This window comes from Barbus barbus, assembly GCF_936440315.1.
Source record: "Barbus barbus genome assembly, chromosome: 7".
Lineage (NCBI taxonomy): Eukaryota > Metazoa > Chordata > Actinopteri > Cypriniformes > Cyprinidae > Barbus > Barbus barbus.
Window position 1 is genome coordinate 21,854,623 of NC_136735.1, and position 22,688 is coordinate 21,877,310.

Genomic DNA, 22,688 nt, shown 5'->3' on the forward strand with positions numbered 1-22,688 from the left:
ACATGGCTGTGGGGACAAGCAGTTTTGTGGTACTTTATAATTAATAAAAAAAAAGAAAATGCCACATTGATGGCTCAGGAAGGTGTAATTGTTCAAATAACATATTGTTTCATTTTAAAATATAAAAAAATTGTAACCCTGTATTTCAAATGTAATATTTCTGTAAAGTCTAGGGACAGAAACTTTTCTGTAGAGTGACCCTAATAATAATGATAACAACAACAACAATTTAATAATAATAAAGCAGGAGGCAAACCCGTATTTATCTCATACTTTGAAACATTACAAGTCAAAGAATGATATTTTTATTTATTTATTTATTGGGAAAGGGAAAAGCGAAAGTGTTGGTCTGAATCGGCAGGTTGGTGTTAGTCAGCTGATAAAATGATGGAAGGAAATCGGGACGAAGCTGAAAAATGTTTGAAAATCGCTACCAAAGCCCTCGAGGAAGGCAATAAAGACAGGGCTTTGAAATTCCTCAACAAAGCAGAAAAACTCTATCCAACCGAGGACGCAAAAGGTATTATACATTTCTCTTTTACAAATGTTACAGGGGCTAGTCCAGCACAAAAGCTAGCTGCATATTTGTTTATCTGTTTTAAAGGTTATTTTAAAAAGCAGGAAAACACCTAAACGCTGTTATTACTTAACATAAGAACATAAACGCATGCATTATAAATAGACTAGCAATTAACGAACTTATATACTTTATTAAACCGACATAGGCTAGCAGAGGAATACATATATTTTACTCCTATTTTGTTTAATGATCATCAGGGGGGAAAAAAAGGCATATTGTGCTGATCTCGTGTGCATTTTCCAAAAACATCTTTAGCAGGTGCGGTAAAATTAGTTTCATGCTGGATATTTGTTAGATATTTGCCGAGCAAATTAAGGGACCGTCTCAAAAGTGCATAAAAATAATAAAAAAGATATGCATTCCAAGATTCGAAAACATGTAAAGCATCATACAAATAAAATGTAAAAATGTGAAAAAAACATTAATACATAATTTTAAGCTGTGAATGGGATGGCTATTCACTATGAATTGTTACATTGTTGTAACTTTGGACTCCAACCATTTCTTTTAACTTATAGAGACAGGTGTTGTTATGGCATCTGTAATATATCCAGTAACACTTGTAACACATCATATACGACTTGGATTTTGGAAATGTAATTTTGTCTATTTTTAATGAATTTGAAAAATATACAAATCTATATAACTTCCTTTGAGCCGTTGATCTCACACCAGTTGTGATATATTCAAACACACCAGGAGCCTGTTCCATAAAAAAGTTTACCAAATAAGCCAGGCTTCTTGCAGTTAGTCTGACTTATTTTAAACCAAATCAACTGACAATAAGTCAGACTAACTGAAATAAACCTGGTTTATTTGGTAAACTTGTTTTATGCAACAGCCCCCTGCTGTCAAACATCATACACGACTTGGATTTTGGAAATTTAATTTTGTCTCTTTTTAATGAATTTGTAAAATATACAAATCTATATAGCTTCCTTTGAGCCGTTGATCTCACACCAGTTGTGATATATTCAAACACACCAGGGGCCTGTTCCATAAAAAAGTTTACCAAATAAGCCAGGCTTATTTCAGTTTCAGACTTGGATTTTGGAAATTTAATTCTGTTTATTTTTAATGCATTTCTAAATTTTTTAAATACATGTAACTTCCTCCTCATGTGACCCAATGATGTCGCACCACCTGTAATATATTTACTAGCACTCGTAACATTGTTTTGACATTAACAACACTTTTAAACTTAATTGGTTACAAAATTGTCTAAAAAATGATAATTCGATGTGGTTGTTTATCCCACAACATATCTTTCAAAAACTTGGAGGGTTATCTTTTCTTCTGAGATGTAATTTTCTTCCAGGAAAGTTGCCTATTAAATTATCTAAATTTCACCAGCAAGTATTATTTACAAGTATTATCACAATTTTTCTTCACATAAAATGCTTTTATGGAACAATTGTGTCATTACATCTAGGAATAAATCTTTATTTTTGCACAGGTTGTTTGAAAGAAATATATATTTTATTATGGATTTGTTCAATGATAGTGGAAACATTCTGTCTTATGAAGACTTTATGCGTTTTTACAACTTTCCCATTCCCTTTAAATAATTTTAACAAGTGGTTAAAGCTATTCCAAATGGGTTGATACAACTAAAATATAATCACCTCTTTTTGGAAGCAATGAAAGGGTACTTCCAGAATTAAAAGTTAATGGTATTGAAATATTTGCTTCCTCTTGTAATAATAAAAATATTGGACAAATTTTCCCCTAGAGGAAAATTCCCATGGACTGCAAACATTTCCGTTATTAATTGGAAAGCGACCTGGTCAAATCCTTACAAATTTTGTATTTTTAACAAAGTTAAAGAGGTGCATTTCAAAATACTTCACAAAGTTTACCCATAAAGTAGCTCTTTCTAAATTCATGGTCATTGACAATACTTGCATTTTCTGTAACGCATATGAGGAAGACTTGTTTCATTTGTTTTATAATTGTGATTTGTCTCCTAGTTTTTGGTCTGATGTTAGTGCCTTTTTATTTGCGTAAAGAAATGTTAATTAGCCTACATGCTATCTTTAATAGTGCTGCTCCAAGTGTATGTTCACTACTGTGTGTACACTTGGATGGGTTAAATGCAGAGCACAAATTCTGAGTATGGGTCACCATACTTGGCCACACACCACTTCCCTTTCCCTTTCCCCTTTAAAAGATTTGTACTTATTCACTCAAAAGTAAAATGATTTTGTTGTTAACTTTTACATTTTGCAAGATAAATATTATATTCATAAACAGAAATTTGCAAAATGCTTCTATTTAAAAAAAAAATCACAAAAATCTAACCTTTCATTGGAGAATTTAAAATGGGGGGGGAAATATTATGAAATAAATGTTTTTCTCTAATACACATTGGACACAATTAACGGTACCCTTTTATTCAATACATTTTGAAACCTCCATTTGCCAAAATAGTACAGAAGTTTTCTCCTATAATGCCTTATGAGGTTAAAGAACACCTGACAAGAGATCAGAGACCATTCCTTCATCCAGAATCACTCCAAATCCTTCAGATTCCCAGCTCCATGACGGTGCTTCTCCTCTTAAGTTCACCCCACTCATTTTCTATAGGGTGCAGGGCAGGGAACTGAAATGGCCATAGCAGAAGCTTGGTTTTGTGCCCAGTGACCCGTTTTTGTGTTGTTTTTAAGGTTTGTTTTTGGATTATTGTCTGGTTGGAAGATCCAAACAAGGCCCATTATAAGATTTCTAACAGAGTCAGTCACTTTTTGTCACTTTTTTTCCAGGATAGGGATGCACCGAAATGAAAATTCTTGGCTGAAGCCGAACAAAATGAAACACTGGGCCGAATACCGAACACGGTTTTTCGCATTTTTTCCCCCATGTAGGCCTTTTTTCACTATTGCATAAATTAAATAGCCAAAATGTGCTTTTTACTGTTTTGTCCTGCTTTTCAAATAAAAAAAATAAATTACAAAACAACAATTAAAAAAATATTTACACTGAACATTTTTTAACATTCTATAAGACATTATACCAACAATGCACAATTTAACTTAAAATTAACAAGTTACTGAATATTTTTTTGGCCATTTTTGGGACCCCCCTTCTTGAATCAGGCATGTATTTTTTTTACTGTACAAAAAATACATGCCTGATTCAAGAAGGGGGGTGATTGATGACTGCCTGTTTAGCCCCGGCCACCAATTTGCACATGGTGTTTACGAGAGAGGCGAACGTACAGGTCTACGTTGAAACCAAACGATAAGATGGCTTTGACGACAACAAAATGCTGTGCAGTGCCAAGTTGTAACAGTACTGATATGTACTGAGAATTTATGCGTTTTTAACCAAAATCACAGCAGACTGTCAAACATACACAAGTCAATCATAGCAGTGGGCATTCATTTCAGTCTACAATCTGCCATGCCTAGTTAACCAGAGCATTCTGATGAGGGGCTCAGAATCTTGATAACATTATAAGTTGACCTCAGAGAAGGGTACAAAATTAAAAAACAGAGGCAGTTCATGGCCCCTTTAAAGAGAGTATTTGCAATGCATCAGAGATTCCTCGTTCAGGGAGTCATCACATGTCTGTGAAACTTGTTCAGTTTCTGTCTCAGTTGAAGCTCTTTATTTTCATACAAATATTTACACGTTAAGAAATTTGCTAAAACCAGTTGAAAATGAGAGGATGTTTCTTTATAATTCTAGGCATATTTAAAGCTCGATTAACATTCTGATCTTTTGTGTAAAACATAAATTTATGTTCTAAGAACTGAAAAATAAAAAAACACGCATTCAAATCTGCTATTTGACAATAACTTGTTGTGTTTTGTTGACAGTATTGTTGGAAGCCTTGTTGAGGAATGGTACTTCGACAGGGAACAGCAATGCATTTTGCAGGAAGGCATCAAATGGAACTGACCCCGGATCCCAAACCAGGCATGAGACACAGAAACAAGACTCCGCACCTGCAGACTTAAAAGGATTTACCAAGGAGCAAGCTGAAGGGGTACAAAGGCAAGTGATCTTGTGTATAAATGATTAGGGTCCAAGCACTGAAGGTTCGATGGCACTTAATATTTGCTCAAGGACTGTTATTTATGTATTTATTTTAAGGTTTTTGGAGCATTAGGGGCCTGTAACATGCTTAAAAAACTCAAAGTAGGGGGGTTCTACAGGACCCCCTTTTACGCAGTCCCTAAACTAGGAACATACAGTATATAGTACATATGTGTACATGGGTCAAAGACGAGATGTCCCATTTTGGTGTCTGCATCAATTTAAAAATGAAACTGATGAAATTATATTTATTCTGACCTGTACTTATTAAAATACATAAAAGAAATTGTGGTCATACTAAATGCTTTTACATTTTAAATGATTGCAAACAACTTGTTGACAAATGGGTAAAACCTGGGGCCCATTCTTTGTACCTCGCTTAATACATCTGAGATGATTTGAAAGATGCCAGATCTTCTAATCCTGATAACTGGCTAATTTCTTTCTTCAAACGAATTTGCAGATTTGATTAAAATATCTGGATTAAGTTGTCTAAGATTACTGCCTGAAAAGGGCAGATGTATTGATACTCGAAACCACGATCAGCAATGCAGTGATTGGCTGGCGATAAAACAGCAACATAATGACATCATATAATTAAAAAAAGACACCTGATGAAAAACTTGACAAATATCTGGACTTTTATAAGGAAACAGCCAAGCGAACAAAAGTACATAAATGGTATAATAGATAAATTATACACTTTTTCACACAGGGCCATGTGGGTTTGGATTTTGTTTTCCCTTCATAAAAAAAACCCTTCATTTAAAAACTGCATGTTGTGTTTACTTGTGTTATCTTTGATTAATATTTAAATTTGTTTGATGATCTGAAACATTAAAGTGTGACAAACATGCAATAAAATAAAAAATCAGGAAGGGGCCAACAGTTTTTAATATTGAACTAAAGTTTAATATTCAGTTGTGTTACAGGGCAGGGGAATAGCAATCATTTCAGAAGTGAGGGGGACAGAAATGTCAAATGTAGTAATAATAATAATATTTGTATCATTTATAATTGTAATGTGGTAATGTATAATTGACCAAAAAAAAAACATACAAAAAACCCCCTTTTTATCTTACTTTTAATTGGCTATGAAATTAAATGTACTGCTGGACAATAACCAATAATTTGTCTTCTATAATATTTTTTTATATATTTTACTAATGACAATTTATGGTTATGATTGTATAATCAGTATATACACTACAAACACTTTCCATTTTTATCACAGAATAAGGCAGAAAATATATAATAGTTTCTGTACTCTAATTAATGCTGTCGATTCCCACTGTATAATTCATATTTATTACCTGGAGAAGACTTGAAAAACACACACAAACCATATCGTCTTCACGTTTCATCAGTTAAGGTTTATGCTTGTTATTCAGCTTAGCTACTGTGATAGCGGGATGCCTTTGTCCATATTAGGGCTTTACTGGCAAGTCAAAAATTACTATTACTTCTCATATGAGTCCGTTTTGGACTTTCTGTGCAAGAGCGCCCTTCGGCTTCGAGTATACAGCATACAGCGCTCCGTGATGTTAATAAATAAAATGTATCCAAAACGACATGACTATCTTTTCTCTTTTAATTTAAATCTAGATTTATTCACATTGGCTCTTGAAAACCGCTACTTTAACGCACTTGCCCACGAAAAAGTGCAGGGGATGAGTTTAGGTTTTATTAAAAGTCAGGGGGAAACCTACCCTGCATATTATTCACCCACGCTACAGGGAGCCACCACAGAGGGATGAAAGAGCCGCATGCTGCTCGGGAGCCGCAGGTTGCTGACCCCTGCACTAAACAATACTTTTGGATTTAACTATTTTTTAGAGTTTACAATGAAAACAAAAGCTGTTTTATATGAGAATTCACTGACTTTTGCGACAGGTGGGAGTCAGCTTACGGCACTTATCATTCATTGCTAATGATGGCGAATGAATGTTGCACAACTCTGACCAAAATTCAGTGACGTCAAGGCTGTAATGTGATTGGTTATTAAGGCACAGTCTTTCACTGTCCTGTCTACCGTTCACTACCCTGAACTGTGCCTTACTCCTGTGCGTTACGTAACTGTATGTACTTACCTTTTAGATCTCCAAACAATTCTCCCACGTTGTTCCCTCATGCTCCTGGACTCCCTCTCACCAGCAAACCTGCAAAGATACCGACAGTCAGCATTCAGCTAAGCACTCAAGAACTGGTTACAATATTCTATACTCACCTGCCATTGCTCTTCTCGATCTCTCCATCGCCAGTCTATTAATAAACCTTCCTGTTGATTACTTACCTGTTATTTCTGGCTCGATTTGTGACAGAAGACCGGACCGGAGACATTCACCTCCATGCATCCCCGCCCTCCAACTCACGCGGAAGTTCTCGAGGAACTGATCAACACTCTCCGGGCTTCACTCATGCCAATCACAACCCCTCAATCTGCCTCTGTATGTCTCATGGCCATGCCGGCTTCCTATGCAGGTGACGCAGCTGAGTGTGGCGGCTTCCTCCTACAAGTAGCGCTCTACATTGAAATGCAGCCAGTGAAGTTTCCCACTGAATGCACAAAGTTAGCGTTTTTGATTTCTCCTCTCTCTGGTCGAGCGTTATTGTGGAGGAAAGCGATATGGAATGCCAACACTGCCATAATCAATTCCTACGAGGCTTTCACTAACCATTTCAAAGAAGTCTTTGGCTCCGCTAAAGGAACACTCTCCGCTTCTGACCAACTGCTTCGATTGCGCCAGGGCGCTATGTCCACCAACGACTGTACTTTGCAGTTTGCGGCGATCAGCGGGCTGAATGAGGCAGCGCTCCTCAGCGCCTACCGGCAAGGCTTAGATCCCCGCATTTGTACTCAGATGGCAATCTATGACAACACAGTTGGTCTGGAGAGCTTTATGCAGAAGGCTAATCGCATAGCCCAACGCTTGTCCGCCTGCCACACTACAAAAGCAGCCCACCAGTCTGTCGCATCCGCCACCAGCCCTCCAGTACCAGAGCCCATGCAACTGGACTCCACTCGACTCTCCCATGCTGAACGTGCTCGCCGCCTCGTAGCAGGACTCTGCTTGTATTATGCCGCCGTTGATCACTTCATCGGAACCTGCCCAGTCAGACCCCCATGCCCAGCGGTGACTACATTAAAATTAGAGCCAGCCATTTTCACCGTGCAGTTTCTCGGGTACATCATTGGCCAGGATGGTATCCAGATGGACCAGGGTATCCAGACTGACGGCTGAAGTTCTGGAATATATGGCCGTTTTCATTGGCCAAGGCCTGCCCATGAGGCCGTTTGAGCAACATGTCAAACAGCCAATCATAGTTCTGTTTCGTTTAGCGTCATGTTTCAGGGTGTGGAAATGTCGCCGCAATAACAAACCAGTGTGTGAAACTCTCAGATGTATTTTAAAGATTCTATGCCGCAAACTTTAAATATTTCACATACTTTTGAAAATCCAGCGTTTAGTTGACCCTGATAAGTTTCGTCGTCACATTTGTAAACACGACGGCTTTCTTCTTTTGTGAGGGAGCTTGGCGCCACGGCATCTTTGTTTCCCGGCAGACCGAAAATAAACGCAACACTCGCGTCTCCCGGAAATCCTGTATAATTCAATCAGTCAGATGACGACTTTGACATTACTGAAGTGTTTCCAAAAAAGTGTGCCATATGTATCAGACGTTTAGCCAACGTTCCGTGGGCGTGACGTCTGAGGCTGAGACTAGCACCAAAGAGGCTTTTTGTGTTTTGGGATGCACTAATGAACATTGAAGTCATTAATCTCCCCTCATCTGAGCCGAGGACATTGGTTAAATTTCATTTTCGAAGGAAATATCCCAGAAAAATCTGTAATGTCCCCTAAATGATTTGGAATTAATACCAATGCTTTGTGCACAAACGTCAGCTCCAGACAAAGTAAGTATCATGCGTTTGTTTTCCAAATTGCCTTTCTGAAAGAGCTTTTGGCACTTTGTAAGGCTAATTGCTAAAGCTATCATTGTCTCTGTGTATTTTCACTGATGCTGCCTTCAAGTGCTATCAGAATGATTGTGAATAGGAATGTGGTAGTTAAAAGTTGCGTATGAAAGCAATGTGAGTCGGTCGCTTGAAGTTGTCGAGCTCATAATCAGAAGTGGGACTTGTAAAGTTTGTGATAGCATGAGACCAGCTATGTTGTTATTTTTATCCCGTCGTGCTCCCTGTCTGTGTAATTCATAAAAGCGAATTAATCATGCACAGTATAATCAGATGACTGACTTTAAAACGGAGTAGTTTTCTGTAAATAACAGGCTTGTATTAATAGTGGAATGTTTATTTGCAAAGGCTAGCATTGCTAATGCAGGAACGTGAGCTCTTGAAGCTCTGCCCTCTTCTTCGGGAGCAACAGCTCACTCGCATTTAAAGCAACATACTCAAAACGGCGCGTTTTGGCTCATACCCTAAAAGTGGCAATTTTAACAAGCTGTAAAAATTTATCTGTGGGGTATATTGAGCTAAAACTTCACATACGCTCTGGGCACATCAGTGAATTATTTTACATCTTGTAAAAAGGGTCATAATAGGTCCCCTTTAAAATGTTCTTCCTAACTTCAGGCCTTATTCTCATGTCATATATAACTGTGACGTTCTGCAAAATAAGTTTTAAAACACTTTTTTTCTTACTGGTGAAAATTAGATGGTCAAATCTGTTTTCTCTCGGGTACATTACAATGTAAGCTTTACAGTGAACATTACTACATCACTCTTGTCAACATAGTCCATATGAACAACAAAATGTATATCTTGACTCCATATAGTGATTATTTTGGGAAAATCCCAGGTATTTTGTGCAGTAGGATTATAAAAATATGCGCAAATATAAAATTAAATTAAGTAGTCTATATAAAATTTCTAAATAAATCTTTCAGTAGATTTTTACTTGCATAAATAATTGAGTACTTTTGTAAGTAAAATTGAAAAAGCAGTACTTTTACTGGAGTAATATTTTCTAATACATATCTACTTTTACTCAAGTACTTGATTTGTGTACTTCGTCCACCACTGCATTTAGAATCATTTCTATATTCTATACGACACTTATGACAGATAAAATATGTTACTAAATAAATACACGATTGTGATAGCCCGATTAAGAAGCTGACGTCTTATTTCTTCAAGTGGTTATTTTCCCATGTTTACTATAGCAATGGCTAGCGTGCATAGTCTTTTGCATCGTTTATTTCTGCCTTGTATTGTGATCATAATCCACATCAGATCTCAAACAGAAGTTATTTCAAACACTCGCTGCTGTTTTAAAGTGAGTTTTAAGTTAAAATTATTTTAAAATTATTTTAAAAGTCTTTAATGCTGGTGTTATAGCTGTTAACTTTATGAAATGATCTGCGGTGCCGACATATTAAATAAAAATTAACAGTACTTTTATTTTTTTCAGTTAGGTCTAACTATAATATAGAGGTACTGAATTACAACAGAAACTTGATAATCTATTCAACTGTAAAATAACACTGGATAGTCTTCACTGTATAAATAGGCAGTAATAACAGTAATAGCATGATAAGACCTCATGCACAGATCTAATATACTGTTACACAGGGCTCTACGCTTACTTTTCTATTTAGGGGAGCTTGTCCTCCTAATTAAAAACATTTGGGAGCACCTTCTGATCAATAATCGAAAATTAGCCTTCCTAATATGAGGTGATATTTGACTCCTTGAAGTGATTTACAGGGGCATTTTCTTTTTTCCTTTGTAATGGCATTTTCTAATTTTATTAAAAGTATGTCATATTTTGTCAAATTCAAAAAATTATATTTTATTTCTAATTATATATTATTTATAATTAAAACAATATAATAAGTAGAATAAGACAAATAAGTTACCAATCATATGAAATTAGTATTAATAAAAAAACAAATTTTGTACTGTAGAGGTGGCAGTGGCAGAAGAACACAAAAGTGGCTTGTAGGTACATTTTCAGACATCTAATAATGCTCTGAGGTGGCATAAGTGTAATTAAATTCATAAATTCATGTTGAGATTGTTTTAAATATACCATTTTGAATATAGAAATTATTCAGCAATTACATGAAAATTTCATAATTTTTATTGAAAGTATCACAACAAATAGGAAAAAACTAAAGTTTCAAACCAAGTATTAACCACTGTTAATTTTGACAGCAGATTTTAGTTTAGTTTTAGTCGGCTGGGCACCTAGTGGTTGAACTTAGTATTGCAGTTTCAACGGAGAATGACTGTAGCATTGTTTTTCAAATTAACATGTTAACTTAGAACGTTTCTTCTTAAATATATCTGCAAACATATTATTGTATATAATATGTAGCTTTAGTAGAGTCAAAAACGTGTTGCGTTCAGGCGTTCATGATATAAAAAATAAACATACTAGTATAACTTCTAAAATGGAGTGAACACGGAGCAGTTTTTCCGTCAGTGGGAAAGGATCCCGAGCGGAGTGATTAACAGAATGCTTTACTCTTAGAGTAGAGAGAAGAACGTGCTTTCAATCCACTCCAGGCTTTGATCACATCCCCCTCAGCAGGCTGAATACATCTCGTCTTTTAAAATTAAAATTAAGACATTTATTACACTATATATTATATTACTTTTCTTTTCACCCAAATAATGGAAATATGCAGCGGACCAACCTGCGCCACGTGGCTAAGCTAGCATACTAACTTCAGCGTGTCTAAGATGCTAGAACTCTCTAAAACTAAAGCAGGCCAAAAATAAAGAACATATCTCTTATTACAAATAAAAAAAGATTGATAGTGGTGGAAAAACAAATATCCTCCTACCTTTACCAGCCGCTGGAAAGGTAAGACGTCCCTCTGTCAAAACGAATCGAAGAAAAACTTTGCAGGGGGTCACGCAGGTGTGCAGAGTCAAATATCTTTGCGCACACGTCTTAAGGCTAGTTTACACTACAGGATTTTAAGCCCGATTTAAGGCCGATTTGCAAGTTAACGAGCTCACCGACAGGTCGGGCTGTAATCGGGGGAAAATCTGCGGGTGATCGGCGCTCCGCGATCTTTATGTGTGAACTACACAACGATGCATCAAAGACGCTCGCAGACGCATCACCGACACCTCGCCGACGCCAAACAAATATCTAGCATGCCAAATATCTGGACCAGTCGGCCGACTCGACATCACGTGGTGTCAGGTGTGGTGACGAGCTACAGCCAATGAAAGAGCAAGGCATGGGTTGAGGTCACAGGAAGAAAAACAGCAGCAACTTCGCTTAAAGAAAAGGCTTATATTTTTGCACATAAGCGTCTTTCACAGGCTTTTGGATGCTATATTTTTTTATTAACCACCAATAGTTACTGTTGCCATGATTGGCAAACACTCTCACTACACTCCTGTTCTCACGCAGTGAAAAACACATCGCAGAGCAGAGAGGAAACTGACCACACACCGACAGAGAAGACAGAGCAGGTTACTGCTGATATGGAACAAGGTCTCAGGACTCTCAGCTTTTAAATTGAGTCATTTTTAAAGAAATTCAAACAATAAAAACCTTTTTGTGGCTCTTCAATGTGTCGTGACAGATCACTGTATTGCCTCAGTTCAAACACGTGAACCGATCATCTTTTCATATTTACTTAATGCACGAAATGAACATGAATAAACATCAGAAAGTGTTTTATTTCAACCGCGGAACACACCATTTTAAGTCCACCGAAGTTAATCTACTCTTCTGTCTGATTTGGGGTTAAGGTTAAAAGGGATACAGCTGTGGCTACTGGGCATGCGCATTTACATATTTTCCGAGCCCACAATATAACGTGAAACCTATGAAAATGGTTTTAAAAAGCACATAGCGCCATAGTTTCATCACTTTGCCAGTGTCGCAGTGACCGTCTTTTTGCAGTAAAGGACCTGTCATAGTTTAATAAGTGGAAGATGACATGAAGCTCGCGGTTAACCTGCATTGTAAACAGATGAGCTGCATGTGCATATACAGCTCCTGATCAAGGCGAAGTTCACGGTATTTTGTCCACAGAATGATAAGAGCACACTTTTTAACATATAATTTTATTATTTAACACTCAGCATTTAACTTTAGCACTGCAAGCCATGCATACAGTGCATGACCAGATTTTCTGGTAAGCAAAACAAGCACTTTTAAATACCTCAGTTTATTGTCTTTACCATGGCAGCCAACAACAGCACAGCTTAACCCTCATCACATATTTATATTTAGTTACATTGAAAAAGTTCCAATTCGGTCAATTTTTTTCACCCCGTTTTAACATGTAATTCTATGAAGACTGGCCAGCTGTCAGGCAAGATGGCGGATAGCAGCGGCGGCACATAATATACATGTTCTGATTGGTCAGATCACCTTTCAATCAAGCTCTTTGCGAACGGTCAATTCTCACGTGTTTTCATGACAAAACGTGGTTTAGGGACCGAATCGAGTAGTTGGGTGACAGAGTTGTTGTCAGCTCGTGTAGTGTGTACACGAGCTGACAACAACTCTGTCACCCACCCACCCTGGTTGCGGATCATTTACATAAAGTCATGTAGTGTGAACGCCACAACGACTAAAAAACAGACAATCAAGTCATGTAGTCTGAACGGCACAGCGATCTGCCGACGTGTAAAGTCCTGTAGTGTGAACTTGGCTTTACTCTTCTTCTTCTTTGGGGTTTGATGGCAGTTGCCGTCGCACTGTACTGCCACCCTCTGGATGTAAGAATTTTATACTTAACGTAAATGGTTTATGTTTGGACAACGCATTAGGATTTTGTACAGTTAAGTTGAGACATAATTACGTGGACCTACATAGAAAAAAACATTTCAAGTCAACAAAGACAATTATTATAAGTAAACTGAACAAGGAAGGTTGTGCACTTTACATAATATATTTATATTCAGTCAATCTGACAGCCCTAATAGAGAGAAGTATTATTTTTCCATTTTTTTCCCGCCAAAACTCTGCAACGTGAGCATATTTATTAGGGCTGTCAGTTTAATGCGTTAGCTTAATTAGTTATGAAAAATAATGTGATTCAAATATTTTAACGCAGTTAGCACTGGCCCCACCCCCAGACCTGTACATCATCTTACATTTCACATTGTTGATTTTTGACTAATATGATGCAGAGTAACAACTCCATTTCACATGAGCAGTGAGAATATGACACGACTGTTGCTTTTGTCCCGAATATCAAGAGTTCAAATGTGCTTTTATACAACAGTTCAGTAAATAAGAAGTTAATATTGTGTTAAACACAATATTATGTGTTTTTGCTCTATTTTGAAGAGAACATTACCTTTAAAGCCACCGCAGTACTGTTGTGCATCTCCGAGCAACACATTGGTGTTTAGTTTCTGAATGAATTCACGTTTTGAATTAATCTAATTAATTCAAAGACCCATTTATAGAAAGAGCCGTTTACTTAATTCCTGAAGGAATCAGCCGTTTGAACAAATCGAATGAAGACATTTACCGCCATCTGCCAAAACCTGCCTGAAACAAAACAAAGGGAAAACTGGAGGCGGCCCATTCAAACCAGCGCAGTTTCGGCTACATAAGGAGCTTAAAATATCATCTTGTTGTGATGTTGGGTGGCAGAATCGACTAATACAGCCTCAAATTAAACATTTTATCGCATACCTGCTGCCACTGCCAGAATAATATAGGTCATGTATTAAATTCATACACATTTTAATATGAACCACTATTATTAACAATATCTATGAAATTATACTTTTTCTTATTGATGTCACACTGTGTGATTTTCATAGTAGTGCACCCTTTAAGTTCACCTTAAAATAATATGAAATCTTTAAAAATAATAGCAGTTTAAAACCACAGACCAGCAATAAACTGTAAATTTATAATATTATGGATGTAAAAGTACAAGCCAGTAATGTCTGTGAAGTAATATATTAGCGTAGCACACAATCTAATACAGCTAGTCAGGTAACTGTGTTCTGTAGCATCTGCGCTATGTTGCTAAAACTATCTTTTGGATCTAAATGTAATTATTTCCCACATCCAAGTTCCAGGTTATAATGTGCAAAAGTTTAAATAGTAATCTGTTTAGTTTTACAGTAAGTAGTGAAACTTACCCAAAATAAAGGATTAAACGTCTAAAAAAATGCACATTTAAAGGGCTCCTCTTTTGGTGAAAGTTTTTAGACAGCTTTCAAAATGGCCGCCAAACAGTGTGAAAATATGGAGACCCATATCTCAGTGTGCAATGAACGGGTTGACTTGAAATTACAGGAGGTATATAGTAGGGGTGTGCGATATGACGATTTTTGATCGTGGACAATAAAAATGTCTCCACGATCTGCTTTTTAAGAAATATCGTAGTATCGTGCTGCAGCACACATTGTCAAATACAGTTCTGGCACCTCCGTCTCTATATACTGTACAACACGACATACAGCAGTAGAGTTACTCTGACAGGACACTGCACTTATTCGCAATCACAAAAGTACATTATTTGCACACAAGCCTTGCTGGTTAAATGTTTAATTCGCGCGCTGGTCTGACGTGCGCTTTTTCTGAGCGCATACACCTGAAGCACGCGCACTAAAAAGCCTGTCTAACAGCGCCTGATTGCTGAACTAACTTATCTTTTGTGCAAATACTGTCAAAACACAAGGTTTACATACAGACTCAGTTGGTTATGTCTAAAATAAAAGTAAATAGTTAAGAGAGAAACGGATGCGTGCCTGTATATTAGATGTGTGCAGCTCTTAAAGGGACAGGACACTAAACATGCTGTCGACTGTCATTAAAGGGAGAGTTCACCCTAAAATTTAATTTCTGTCATTTACTCACTCACATGTTCTCCCAAACCTCTATTAATTTCTTGTGCTGAACCCAAAAGAAGATATTTTGAAGAATGAGGGTAACCAAACAGTTGCTGGTCTACATTGACTTTGATAGCAGGAAAGAAAAATCCTATGGAAGTCACTGTGGACCAGCAACTGTTTGGTTTTCCACCTTCTTCAAAATAGCATTTATGTTCAGTAGAAGAAAGAAACTCATTCAGGTTTAAAACAACTTTTGAATAAATGATGGTATAAAAATAAAACATTATGACAGAATTGACAGACAGATGACAGAATATTTATTTTTGGGGGAACTATTCATTTAACGTTAACAATATGGAGGACCAAACCTGCATAAATTAAATATGAATAAATGAATAAATAAATATATTAATGAATAAATAGATAAATAAATGTGACGATAGGAAAATGAATAAACGACTTGATAAAATAAATATGATTAATTTGTAATAAAGTAACCCCCCCCCCCTTAATTTATTTTCTGCTTTTATACATTTATAAACATTTTTTTAACTTTATTTTTTTCACTAATTCTTTTTAATGTATTTTTATTATTTATACATTTATTTTGAGATTTATTTATGTATTAATGTTTTTTAGAATGATTTATTCCCACGTGTATTTATTTATTCATTTATTTTTACTTTTCCGTGTGTAACATGTAAATGAGGAAGGTGGTCCTTGTGTAGCTTCAGTGCATCATTGGTTGAGAGTTCACGCGTCGCATCGTCAGCCCAGCTAAGCGATAGAGATGAGTTTTCAAAGAAAATAGCGGCAAGTAGTAATTCATTGTCCAGTTTGCTACGGGATGTGGCAGATCAGCTGGAGAGTTGTAAGTTATTTTCACCGAACGTTATTCGCATTAGTGCCGAAATATTTAAAATATTTTCCAGAAATAAAACAGGAAGCTGAAGCCTGGAACCATCGACGTCAGACCCTAGGGTGATGACACCCAGTTATTAGATTAGAAACCAACCATCCTCTGGGTGTCTGACTCTGACTATATATAAATAAGTCTCAAAATAAATGTATAAATAATAAAAAATACATTCAAAAAGAATTAGTGAAAAAGTAAAAGTAAAAAAATGTTATAAATGTATAAAAGCAGAAAATAAATTAAGGGGGGAAAATTTTATTTTATTAGAAATTAATCATATTTATTTTATCAAGTCGTTTATTCATTTTCCTATTATCACATTTATTTATTTATTCATTAATATATTTATTTATTAATTAATTCATATTTAATTTATGCAGGTTTGGTCCTCCATATGATAAAACCCAAAGAGAAAAATCACTCACTATTCTTGACTGAAAAACTTTAATACAGGTGCTTTAGGAATCAGTCTATGTAGTGTTTTATTTTTATATTTGTTCATTTAATTTCACTGAATGCTCCTGCTAAATGCACCAATTGTACCTGAAAATAAAGCACTGTTTGTTTTATTTGTATATTATGTGTATTTGTAATGTGCATCTTTGTTCTTATTTTTTAATAAGAAAGATAAAATAATGACAAAGATTTTTATCTTCGCCCACTTTGGCCTAAATATCTGCCATGTCTTTTTTTTTTTTTTTTTATTACCTTGAAAGGCTTTGTCTTTCTAGTTTGGCTGTAATGCTCAGACGACTTGTAAAACCAACATGACAAAGAATCGTGATAAAATCGTTAATCGTGATATTTCTAAAAAAAAAATTGTGATATGATATTTTTTCCATATCGCCCACCCCTAGTATATAGTAACAAACACATCAATTGGTTAAGACATCAAATAGGGAAATTAATTATTTTTCTTTTTATAATCTGAGCTCAAAAATGGAATTGAGCTTAATGGGTACGATTGCCCTAATTAAATTAACCCTCTGGGGTCTGAGGGGATTTTGGGGCCCTGGAGAAGTTTTGAAATACCCTGACATTTGTGAGTTTTTTTTTTTCTTGTTCTTCAGTATCTTAAAAACTTTCATGGCTAAAGGTCATAGCACACTGAGTCTGAAATTTTCGTATGCGTATTTTCGTATTCGTCATCCTAAAAATTCGGCACTCATCACTAAACACCAATGACTTCTATAGACACTATAAGAACAAAAGTGTTGGGACACCCCCTTCTTTAGAACAGAAAAAGGCACTAACAAAACTGTGGCAACAAAGATGGAAACATAATTCATGTATTTAAAAATTGTATTTCCATCTCTGTTGCAACAGTTTTGGATGTGTCTAAAATTACAGTACCCTTATGTGCAAGTCATTGGTGTTTGGTGATGAGTTTTTGGCTCAAGGTCTGCATATAAAGTCACATCAGAGGTGTTCAGCTGGGACCAGGACTTGGCTTTCTGCAGACCAGTCAAGTTCTTCCACACTGACTGAATCAATCATGTCTTTTTGAACTGTGCCTTATACACGGAGGCACTGTCATGTTAGAATAGAAAAGGGTCCTGTCCAAACTGTTGCTATAAAATTATAAGCACAATAGTTACACAGTTAACTAGAATATATTTATATGCTTAAACATTAAGATTTGTACTCATAGAAATTACTAAAGTAGTCAAACATGTTTATTAGAAGAGGGGTGACCCAATACCTTTGGCAATATAGTGTATATGGCTATATTCGCGAACAGAGTATAGCCTATCACAGTAAAGTTTCGTCTAATCATTCTTACTGTAACATTAGGCTATTAACATTATAAATCATATTACTTTTATATCGTATTGCTGTCTATTTTATAGAACATAAACAAATAAAATATAACATTCTGGAATCGTGAGACATTTAGATCCAGTGAGTGAAACTTCATAATGTTTCACTTGGTTATACATTTAGTCAGGAATAAGAGTTTGGAAAAAATCTAACTAGTAAAATGTGTACAAGTTATGTCACAACTAATACAAGTAGGTTAATAAAAAAAAAAAGACTTGCGTTAATAATCTCTCCTGGATCAAGCGGCTGCGTTCTTCTTTTCTGAGGTAATCCGTAGCTTACTCAGCGCGTCTTCTTGAGGTAGATTCTGACTTATGCGTCCTTTTCAGAGGTGAATTCTGTATTATTCCTCTCAGCACAAAGCAAACAGTAACTGAGATGAACTTGAGGTAAAGTCTCACTGCTTTGTTTGCTGTGATGTGGGCGTTTACATGCCATGCATCTCTCGTGGACGATTATAATATCAAGTGTAGAGGTTTCAGGGAAAAAGCCTTGCAGGCAAGGAAAGCTTACCTCAGAGAGAACTCCATATGCTTCAGATGCTGCTCCTCAACTACACACCAGGCAAAGGATTGTAAGGCCGCAATCCAGTGCTCTGAATGCAATAGCAACAGGCATATATCTGCACTTCACAATGGTCCAGCCCCCTGGTTAAAAAAGGAGGATACAGAACCCTCAACAAACTATGGCGGGGAGCAAAAGGAGCCTCCTTCCCCAGTTGCCACATATACCTACACTGAAGTATGTGGGGATCGTAATAGCGGAAAGTCCTGTTCAAAGATCTGCCTGGTAAATGTATACCCTAAAGGTGAGCCTCAGAACAAACAAAGAGTTTATGCAGATGATCAGAGCAATAGGTCTCTGGCAAGATCGGCCTTCTTTGAGATGTTTAACCCTCTGGGATCGGCTGTATCGCCGGCGAGACAAGCTCATTTTTTTTTTTCTTATCAGTGCAAAAGACACTAAAAATACTCTGTTGATTTTGGTCACACAAATAAGTGTTATACATCAATTGAAACTGTTAAGTGTCTACTTTTTTTGTGTACACTCACGATTGCAACAAAACTTCGTGGTTTTGGAAAAAAAAGGAAAATAAACTGGGTGCGCTCTTTGTCTTCTCCATCTCCGTGAACTGCTTTTTAGTGTCTTTAGTACTTTTAGTGTCTTTTGCACTGATAAGAAAAAAAATGAGCTCGTCTCGCCGGCGAGACAGCCGACCACAGAGGGTTAAGATTGGTAGCCTCTAAAATTCCAAATCTAGATCCAAAGGCCTAGGCTTTTGCTCGGAAGAGATCTCATTCAGGCACACAAGGTGATGGAGAAATGCAACGGACCACAACATGCTCCCTTTGCACAGAGGCTAGCCGTGGGGTGGGTTATAGTTGGAGATATCTGCCTTAACGGAGCCCACAAATCTTCAACAGTTGATGTTTTCAAGACTCACATTTTGGGAAATGGATGCCCCAGCCACAGGAGTCCATGCCCAAACAGTATGCATGTGAAGGACTGTTTCAATCTTCATTATGAGCCAAAACATTCCTTCACCCTGAACCCTGAACAGATAAGCTTGCCGATACAGAATGAATGTCTCATAAGCGAATCAGTTTTCTGCTACACAAGGAATGGCGACAAACTAGCTCCCTCCATGGATAACTTGGCCTTCCTGAAGATTATGGAAAGAGAATTCCATCAAGATGAGTCAAAAAGCTGGGTTGCCCCACTTCCGTTCCGTAGCCCACTACACCGCCTCCAGAATAACAAGGTTCAGGCTAACAACCGGCTCATGTCGCTGACTCGCAAACTAAGAACACACCCCGAGATAAAGGAGCACTTTTTGGATTTTATGCGTAAGATATTTGAGATCGAGCATGCATAATTGGCACCCCAATTCAGGAGGGAAAGTGAGACAGTGATGGCTGACATCCAGCAAATGTTCCACTCCTTTGTAGTAGCAAAAGAACATCGGAACTTTCTACGTTTCCTTTGGTACGACAACAATGACTTCACGAGTTCACACATTTAATAACAGAGTACGTTTATGCATATTTGGCGTGCTGTCCGGGGAGAGGGCTCTGAGCTCGGTAATCATTCCCGAGCCCGGGGTACTCCCCTCGACCGGGGAGAGGGTACAAGTTCGGCGTTTAGCCCGGACCCAGAGCGCCCCCCTCCCCAAGTGCTCCTCCCCGTGCTGGGGTAGGAACTGGCTGAAGGTGAGGAGTCGGAGTGGTGGAGGGATGCTGGAAGACGAGAGATAATGATGGTAAGACTGCTTGGTTATTTATAGGGATTCTCTCTCGTGCTGATTGGATAGGTGGTGTAATTGCTGATGATGAATTGGCCGTGTTAATTATCCTCCCGATATTTGTTAATAAAACATCACTTAAACAACAAGGTGCTGGAGTACCAGATGCGAGTGCATGTTTTTGGTAACAGCCCATCTCCAGCAGTTGCCATATGTGGGCTCAGGAGAGCTGCTCTCACTGGCGAACAAGACTATGGACCTGAGGCAAGGCACTTTGTGGAAAGGAACTTTTATGTGGATGATGGCCTTACCTCCCTCCCCACGGAAGAGGAAGCCTTCAAGCTACTCAAAGCCACTCAGGAAATGCTGGCTCAGTCTAATCTACATCTTCAAAAGATTGCTTCCAATAAAGTGGAAGTCATGAAAGCATTTCCTTCAGAGGATCTTGCAAAGGAGTTAAAGAATCTAGACCTGAACACTGGCCATCCACCAGTCCAGAGAAGTCTGGGAGTGAGTTGGGACATGATTGAAGACGTGTTCATTTTCCAGGTTGCAGACCAGGTGAGACCATAGACCAGATGTGGGGTCCTGTCAACGATAAACAGTTTTTTCGATCCATTTGGATTTACTGTGCCTGTCGCCATTCAGGGTAGATTCTTGCTTGGAGCCCTGAACACAGAGTCTTGTGACTGGGACACACCTCTATCAGATGAGAAATTCAAGGAATGGAAATTCTGGAGAGACTCATTAAAAGAGCTTGAGCATGTCAAAATTCCCTGCACATACGCTACAATCCTTCTTTCAAGCAAAAAGGAAAGAGATGTGTGTCTTTTGCGATGCGTCCACAAATGCTATTGCAGCTGCCGCATACAACAGGATTACCAGTATGAACGGTGAATAATTTTATTCAGACAGTAAGGTCGTCTTAGGCTACATCTGTAACGAATCCAGGAAATTTTATGTGTACGTTAACAACAGAGTGCAAAGGATAAGGAAATCTACACGACCCGAGCAGTGGAAATACGTACCTACCGATCAAAACCCTGCTGACCAAGCCACAAGATCGGTTTTAGCAGCTGACCTTCCTCACAGCATGTGGTTGACCGGCCCAGCGTTCTTGTCTACCACAACATAGTTCAAAACTCACACGGGTCCCTTCAGCATGATCGATCCAGAAGTAGACATCGAAATACGTCCCCAAGTCACTTCTTGTGCTACACATACATCAAGAAAACAATTAGACCCTGGACGCTTTAAAAGATTCTCAAGCTGGCGATCACTGACTCATGCAATAGCGAGACTTGTGCACATAACTCACTCCTTCAAGCAGGACAGTGACAAAAGCACTTGCAGTGGAAGGCATATATGTGACAAGCCCTGTTCAGTCCAAGATCTTGAAAGGGCCAAGTCCATCCTCATGCATAGCGTACAAGCAGAACACTTCCTAGAGGAATTGCTATGTCTTCAAACAGGCAGAGTGATTCCCAATCAAGGCCCTCTCTTTAATCTCTCCGCCTATATTGATGAATCTGGTTTACTCAGGGTTGGTGGACGCCTTTCACAAGCAACCCTTGGAAGAGATGAGGTGTGTCCTCTGATTCTCCCTGGTCACTGTCACATCACATCTCTTCTTATTCAACATTATCACAAACAAGTCGAACATCAGTAACATGTCTTCACTGAGGGTTCTCTATGAGAGGCTGGCTTCTGGATCATAGGTGGAAAAAGGCGCATCAGCAGTGTGATCTTTCAGTGTGTTCAGTGTCACAAACTGCGGGGAAGGATTCTAACTCAGATGATGTCTGACGTACCTCCTGAGAGGCTCAGTATGGATCATCCATTCTCCTTTGTAGGATTAGATGTTTTCGGGCCTTGGGTGGTCACCTTGCGTCAGACCAGAGGGAGGACAAGCAAACTCTAAATGCTGGGCAGTTCTGTTCACATGTATGACCCTTGTGCTCATACATATCGAAGTTACAGAGTCGATGGATTGTCAAGTCAAGTCACCTTTATTTATATAGCGCTTTTAACAATACAGATTGTGTCAAAGCACTTAACAGTATCAAATTGGAGGATAGAGTGTCAGTAATGTATAATAATAAGATTAAACATTCAATTTTCAGTTAAAGGCATTTCATTATTGAATTCAGAGATGTCATTGTTTAGCTCAGTTTAGTTTAAATAGTATCTGTGAAATCAAATTGATAATAATCACTAGAAATTAAGTTAGATAAGATAGATAGATAGATAGATAGATAAGTTAGATAGATAAATCTTCTAAATGCTCTCC

The 22,688-nt window shown here is 37.6% G+C and overlaps 1 protein-coding gene across 1 annotated transcript in view; it reads left to right on the forward strand.

The window, feature by feature from the left end:
• The first annotated feature begins 353 nt into the window (after window positions 1–353).
• The window catches only part of LOC306872862 (dnaJ homolog subfamily B member 14-like), a 78,616-nt gene continuing 56,281 nt past the window's right edge, over window positions 354–22,688 (forward strand). Inside the window, exons 1-2 of the mRNA XM_079421745.1 lie at window positions 354–520; window positions 4,402–4,579. Coding sequence (XP_079277871.1) covers window positions 385–520; window positions 4,402–4,579 — 314 coding nt within the window. The 5' untranslated portion in view covers window positions 354–384. The remainder of the gene's footprint in view (window positions 521–4,401; window positions 4,580–22,688) is intronic.